We start from the raw sequence: 7,636 nt of genomic DNA, 5'->3' as shown, positions 1-7,636 counted from the left end.
ACGCTTTGAGGCAAAAAAAGATTGATTTTCATGTGGCCTATCACTAAGTATTTTTGGATGAAAGGAAGCAAAAGCTATTGAAACTTGAAACATAATTGTTATAAACGAATACGTTTTATTCGTTTCAGAACTTTGAGCAAAAGATCTCTGAATGCAGTTTACTACTCTACTAAAAAATTGCAGACTAAAACCTGTTTGAATCTTACAAGAAAAGGAACCATGGTGGAAATTACAAAGCCCCAACATAAAATCTTCAAACGAAGTATAAAACTCATTTGAACAAATTATCAAATATGTTTTTCCCACGTATCTGTGATCACAGTTGTTTGTTTAATAGTTATTGACAGCTAATCTCTGTGATTATTAACGCATCTCCCATCCATCAATCTCTTCAATGAATGTTCTACGATCACTTGAGCACAGTTACAATTCTTCACAGACGAAACTTAATTCATATTAGTTCAGAGTGTCCGCCAATTTATTACAGCAACGGTAAGAATTTTCTTAAACAAGGTCACTAACAGGTTTAGTGTGGTACCGTATTTTTATCCACTTCGGCCGGAAGAAAATATCCAAAATTTTGTTTATACTCCGGCAATGATTATCAGTCTTGATTTTCAAGTCTATCTTGAATCATTATCATCGGTCTGCTTCGCGCCAATATATGCCTAAAGTTGAGTGGAAAATTCAGCTACAGCAAAAGTTTTCAGAGATTTTCCATATCTGACTATAAAATTTCTTTGAACTTAAACACCTCACTTGAAACAAAATCAAAAAAGGGAGGTCAATTAATTACGAGGCAACGTGGCCGAGTTGTTAAACGTTAGGGCCCTGGCCTTGTAATCCGTGAGCCCTGACACTAGCTGGTTGTGATCTCGGTCGTGCCGAGTTCACTAATTCTTCAATCACGCTTTTGAGTAAGCTCTAACCGCACAAACAAGATAACCACGACAACAGTTACGTTTTCGAACTCTGTTATTATCCTTGGAGTTGTGGTAAAGTAATAGCAGGTAGAACAATGTTCAGCTTGTTTTTAACAAAAAGCGAATGGCGAATTCTCCGAAAAAAAACAACTGATCGCTTATCTTAATATTCATTTGAATATCTCTTAGAGCATGCGGAGCAAGCTCCATGGAATCTACCAAAACCCAATTACAAGTGTTTGCAGACTTTGTATATTCAACTTAACACAAATTTGTACAATTTTCCCGGAACTTCTTTTTTTTTATACAATGCTTTGTGTTGAAACGTGCCGTGAATATCCAAAGTCAAAAAGTACTGAACAATACTGCCGATTGATTCGTTTCCCCAGATCAAACAATCGTAAATGAAAATAGTTTTCGGAACCTTTTTGTAAAAGAATCTATTCATCACACAGTCAGTTGATACACTGATTTTAATGGCGCCACACAACGAAAAACATGGCGAAAGAATTAAGAAAAGTCCCCTTACTTAGTAAAATTTTGATACGAAAATGAATAAGCAGAAACGTGTTGTCGTGAAAATTTTTGGTATTTGTTTGTAAACACAGCTGTAGTGTGGTTATACACGGAGGATGTGTTGTAAGAGTTTCAAAATCTTTGTTATATCCGTTAGGGTGTAATGTTCTTTAAACGGATACAAAATAGAACAAATCTGGGCTTGTTTTAAACAAAAGTGAATGCGTTATTTGTAATTTTAACAATGCAGGAAGCTCCGTTCTCGCTTTTTCAAACGGAGATTAAAAAGTTAACGGAAGCAGAGAGTTTTCTGGCAAGCAGCTTATTTTCTTGCATAGTGTCTATAAATTTACAAGCAAATGCATGGAAGACGAGTAACTAAACAAGGAGGAAGCCAAAAGCTTAAATCAAGTACAGTAAAATGTGTGTGAAGCTGAATGGAGAAAATCTACGAACACTGATCGAGTAAATCTACGAGAACTTTTCTAGGCAAAAAAAAAAAAACAGATTTTCATGTGGCCAATCACTTATGTTTTTGGATGGAAGGAAACAAAAGCTAAAAAAAATTAAAGAAACAGGAAGCCAAAAGCTAAAATGTGTAGTGAAATATGTGTAAAGAAAAATACACAAAGTCTGCAAACACTGATCGAGTAATTCTCCGAGAACAAACAACCACGTATCTAAACGTTAATTTGAGAACTTTTCAAAGCAAAAAATATTTGATTTTTATGAGGCCAATCACTTTTTTTTTGGAAGAAAGGAAAGAAAAGGGAAACTGAACATTCCAGGGAAAAATCAATAAACTAAAAAACTTGAAGCATTAAATTAATATGATAACTGAGAAATTTGTTATATTAATTTAATAACTTTTAACAAATGATAGCTCAATGTGGTCTACTTTTCTACCAGAAGTGGAGATCAAATATGTTTGAATCATGAAAGAAAGGGATCGAAACATGGTGAAAAATAAAATGACTCGGAAATAATCTTTAAACGGAATATGTAACTACTTCAGTTGAACAAATTAGCAAATATGTTTTTCTCACGTATCTGTGATCACAGCTGCTTGGTAGTTATTGACAACTGATCACTGTGATTATTCACGCACCTCCCATCCATCAATCTCTATTAGAGAAAAAATAATGTTCTACGTTTACTTGAGCACAGTTACGTGCAATTCTGCACAGACCAAACTTAATTCAGTTTGGTTCAGAGCGTCCGGCAATTTAATACAGCAAAGGTAAGAATGTTCTTAAACCAGTTTTCATCTTATTTGCAGTCTAGGGGCCTGTACATTACTTTAAAGGATATCAGGTAATTATCAGGTTTGGTCTGGCACCTCATTCGACTCCATTTCGGCCGGAAGAGAATTCCCAAAATTTCATTTTTAAAAATTTCAAAATTCAGCTACAGCACAAGTGTAGAAAAATCACTTCTTATGAGGCTGTTAAATTTCTTCCAAAACATCTCACTTGAGGCTAAAAAAGAGTGAGATGAACGCAATTAGGAGACAGCGCGGCCGAGTCGTTAAATGTTTAGGGTGCTGTTCTTGTAATCCGGAGGTTGCATTTCAAGTTCTCCACCCCAACCCTAGCTGGATTAGTTCTCGGTCGTCCACAAATTTTTAAAATGTTAATATATTTGGATTCTACATTTCATCACCTTTCCAGAGATATATAGTCAGCCGTGGTTTCACCGAAAATAACGCCCATACGAAACATTTTCCGAAAGGCAGCCAAAAAGGTTATCCTTGGAGGTGTGATGTTAATTGGATTGATAGCAAAAAGAACAAATCTTGGCTTATTTCAAACATAAACGAATGGCGTTACCGTTCTCGCTTTCTCGAACGGAGATTAAATTAATGGATGCCGAAGGTTTTCTGGAAGCAGCTTTTATCTTCGGTGGTGTCTATAAATTTACAAGAAAATGCATAGAAGACGAGTTTTAGCAGTACGAGATATCAAAGTAGAGAAATAGGAAGCCAAAAGCTAAAATGTGCACTGAGATGTGTGTAAGCTAACACTGTAAGAGTAATTTTCCGAGAAACACAATCAGTCATTTAGGAACTTTAAAGGCAAAAAATAAATCAATGCGCAAGGAAACAAAAGGTAAAAAAGTCCAATAAAGAATCTTGAAGTTTCAAACATTAAATTTGTATCAAGTAATATGTTGTATTCATTTCAGAACATTTAGCAAAAGGTATCTTAATATGGTCTACCACTCTAATGAAAATATTAGGACTTAACAGGTTTGAATCATACATGAAAAGGAAACATGGTTAAATTATACAGCGCCCATCAAAAAAATCTTTATAAGACATAAAAATTATTTCGAAAAAGTTGGTAAATATGTTCTATTTCACGAATTTGTGATCACAGCTACTGGGAAGTTATAGACAACTGATCACTGTGATTATTCACGCATCTCTCATCCATCATATCAGTCCCGTCAATTATTGGACAAAATTATGAACCAAAAGTATTTACATCTTGTTGCAAACTTCTGTGTTACTGTTTCAGATATCTTATCAAAAGAAATTATTTCTAACAACACCAAACATCGAAAACAAATTTGGAAGTTCCGCTGAATTCCACTGAATCGCTTATAGAAGACGATTTTACAAAATAGCTACATGTGAGATTTTGACCTATAGTTCACTTGTATTGGCCATGTGAACTATAATAGACGACTTCAAGACCTCTCTATTTTGATGCATAAAGTTAAACATAAGTTATCCCCTTATTATCTCTGTAATTTTTTCAGCAATAACCCCAGTACGTATAACTTAAGACAATCTGACTTTACAATGCCTAGGTTTAACTCAGTGAAATACGGTAAGCACTCAATCAGATATCTAGTACCCAAATTGTGGTCAAAATTACCAAAGAGCATAAGAGAGGCCACATCTCTCAGCATTTTTAAGACGAACATCAGAAATCTTAACAATCTTGATGCATTATTAGATGATGGGTGCAGAGGCTGTCCGCTCTGCACCTCCTAAAGAATTTTTTAAGTATGTATTATTGTATTATATAATCCACTGTACATAGTCTCATAACATATTTTAACTTAGATCTAAATTTTATTATTGTAAATAGCTATAGTTTTTTAGCATTTTCTTTTAGTTTAACTCTTTTTTTGTTATGTCCCCGTATTAGTAGGGGAGGTTTTTTCCCCAACTAGGTGGTTGATGACATTCTTAATAAAGTTTTTATCTATGGTTCTTGTAAACTTTGAAATTCATTTTCTCGGGCTCTGATAAGGAAATGTTGTTGGTGTTATCACGGATAATTACTTACATCTTAAGTTTTTAAAAATGGTAGAAAATAACACAATAGGATTTAAATTATTCTGGTACTCGATTTTTGTCCAACCTTAATTAATATTACTCGATTTCCTGGTGGATTCCGTCTTAATCTCTCGATAATAGAACAAATAATGACCTACGCTCACTTGACCACAGTTATTTTATTCGTATTCCCCGAGGGCCCTGGGACGAGAGCCTTCTAAACACGAATGCGAGGCTAATGCGGGGTACTTTGCTCGAAATTGCAAAGAAACACATGGAAAATTGCGACTGGGTTGCCAAAAACCCTTAAAAATTATAAACGCTTTGAGGATCTAGAGCTAGGAGGTGATCTGCAGGCTAGAGGGTGGCACACTACTTGGTCAAATTTGAACGATATGGTCACTCAAAAAGAGAAATAAGAGATAGTTACTTGCATGAAGGTCTTTCTAACCCTAATCCTATCTTATAACAATTTTCTGGATTCTTTCAGTCATTTACTATGCCTCGTAGCTTTGTTCTCGACTATATCATTTTAAATTAGTTTTTATCGTTTATCAAGACATAAAAGTCTTTCCTTTAATTTTCCTTTATGTCATTCATTTGTTAACTGGTCTTATACTAAAGTAAAGTACGTTACCAGAGACAACTATAATAATGTGTAATGTAATGTAAAGTGATGTAGAGTAGTAAATGTAGTGTAATGAAAGTAATGTTATGCATATTAGTGAAGGGAAATATACTTTTTTACATTCAAGTGCTGTAATCTAGGCTTATTTTTATTTGCAGGCGTCGAAACAAATAATACAAATGACTAAATAAAAAAGTGGACTATTGGCCACCAATGGTCCTGACAACACTGTATTTCCATTTTTACTCGCAACTTAGTTCTTCCAGTTAGTCCATGATTCAGATAAGCGGACAAAGTTCGAGTCCTTTTCAGAAGTCCCATTTTCTAGTACTAAATTACAGTTCATAAAAAAACTTATAGCATCCCAGTAACTTTTATATGGGAAAGACAGCATATAACAATGACGCGATAATTTCTTCTTTTTTTAGGTCCAGAAATGACGCGTAATTTGCTGCTGTCCGGGATATTGGTCATATTTCTGTTCACACTGGCCAGTGCAGAGAGTGACGACATCTCCAAACCCTGCCGAATTCAGTCAGTGGGAGATCAGATTCGCTGTACTGTGCCAGCTGGCTACAAAGTCCGTAGCGGGGACTGCCCTGGAAACGACATTTGGGCCCTTTACAGAGATAGTACCACTTTGGAAGAGTGTGCACATTTGTGTTCCTCATCTTCCCAATGCCAGGCTTTCATGTTCTACAACAATCACCGCTGTTACCCGAAGACTAAAACCTGCGGAACAACCGACAAGTCCAACCCTCTCAATGTGTTTTACGACAAAGTTCCCTCGGGTTACACCATGCGACCAGGGGACTGTCCTGGGAATGACCTCTGGGACCTCCACAGCACTAGCGTGACCCGTCAAGAGTGCGCTCAGCTCTGCGATTCCGACTCAGCTTGCAATGCGTTCATGCACTACGACAACCATGAGTGCTACCCTAAGACAAAAGGGTGTGGCATAACAAGCCTTGCCAACAGCCTCAACATTTTCTACGACAAAGTACCCGAAGGCTACTCTCTGAGGCCTGGCGATTGCCCCGGAAATGATATCTCGGGAATCCGTGGTTCTGTTTCCCTGTCAGAGTGTGCCAACCGATGTAACAGCGACAGCAACTGCATCTCGTTCATGTACTCGGATGGTGAGTGCTACCCGAAGTACAAGACCTGCGCTCAACCCAGCACAAATTATCCCAACGATGTGTTCTATGACAAAGTCCCACATGGATACGCGATGAGGCCCGGTGACTGCCCTGGAAATGATATCTGGTCCATCCATGGATTCGATTCTCTGGAAGAGTGCGCGAGAAGCTGCAGTGACCACCCTGAATGTGTTTCGTTCATGTTCTTTGATGGCCATGAATGCTACCCGAAGACCAAGACCTGCCAAACGACCGATGAAGGGAATCCCAAGAATTTCTTCTACGACAAGATAGTCATAATTTAATCCTGAGATGCAAATGTACCTCGGTAACCGTTAAAGTAGAATAGAACTGTTAAACCACACGTTAGAGTTGCAAACCTCTGTAATCCAGTTTAAAACTGTGAATGCGGAAATAATGTAGTATGGTAGTAGTTTGCATGTAATGGTTTACTTTAAAATAATAATATAACAGGCGATTAAGTAAGAGTGTGTTACCAGAGGATTTAGCATATTGCAGTACTTAAATCAGAATTTTAAAAGCCAACAGTAGTCCTTTTCAGTTTAACTAAAACGCCAGAGCTTTTGGTTTATTTTGATCATTTGTGACTGTACCCCTGTAGTCATGAACAATACTTCCTTTTTCTTGCAGTCTTTTTGAGCTCGCCCGATCTCAATAAAATTTTCTTGTTTTTTTATTTCGTTTTTGCAGACCGTCTTTCTTTCTCAGTAATCAATCATCAATAACGTGTAGTTACAGTAGTTGTTAATGCTTTCAGTCACATGGTGAAACAAAGTAACCTCGGATTAAACGTAGAAATTCAACTAGGAACTGTTATCCGTACATGGTACGGTTGTAGAAATGAAATATAAAATAGCAACCTTATGATACCGTCGATAACTGTACAACTATTTGCTGAATAAACTCGCTGCTGTTGGAACCAAGTACTTTGTTCTCTTTGACTTCATCTGCTCTTAAAAAATAGTGCCGGGTTTTCTACCGTTGTTTTGCTTAAGGCTGTCCCAGGGGATTTCCCTGAAGCTCCGTTTGAACCATACAAGGCAACACACAACAAGCACTGATCAATATTGCCCATTGATTCGTTCTCCCAGGAAAAAACAACAATCGTAAATGAAAATAG

General features: G+C 36.8%; 1 protein-coding gene across 1 annotated transcript; it reads left to right on the top strand.

The window, feature by feature from the left end:
* The first annotated feature begins 411 nt into the window (after nucleotides 1–411).
* Nucleotides 412–7,431, top strand: LOC144633056 (uncharacterized). Its single transcript, XM_078491829.1, has 2 exons — nucleotides 412–492; nucleotides 5,785–7,431. Exon 2 carries the CDS (start codon nucleotides 5,793–5,795, stop codon nucleotides 6,798–6,800), a length of 1,008 nt encoding a protein of 335 aa, XP_078347955.1. The 5' UTR covers nucleotides 412–492; nucleotides 5,785–5,792; the 3' UTR covers nucleotides 6,801–7,431.
* The last annotated feature ends 205 nt before the right edge of the window (nucleotides 7,432–7,636 follow it).

This window comes from Oculina patagonica, chromosome 12 (genome assembly GCF_052425735.1).
Source record: "Oculina patagonica isolate OP01 chromosome 12, crgOcupat, whole genome shotgun sequence".
Taxonomy (NCBI): Eukaryota; Metazoa; Cnidaria; class Anthozoa; order Scleractinia; family Oculinidae; genus Oculina; species Oculina patagonica.
This window is presented reverse-complemented; position numbering and strand designations above follow the sequence as displayed.

What these genes read in the sequence shown, in the direction of transcription:
- LOC144633056 (XM_078491829.1), top strand. Translation starts at nt 5,793, where the DNA reads ATGACGCGTAATTTGCTGCTGTCCGGGATATTGGTCATATTTCTGTTC.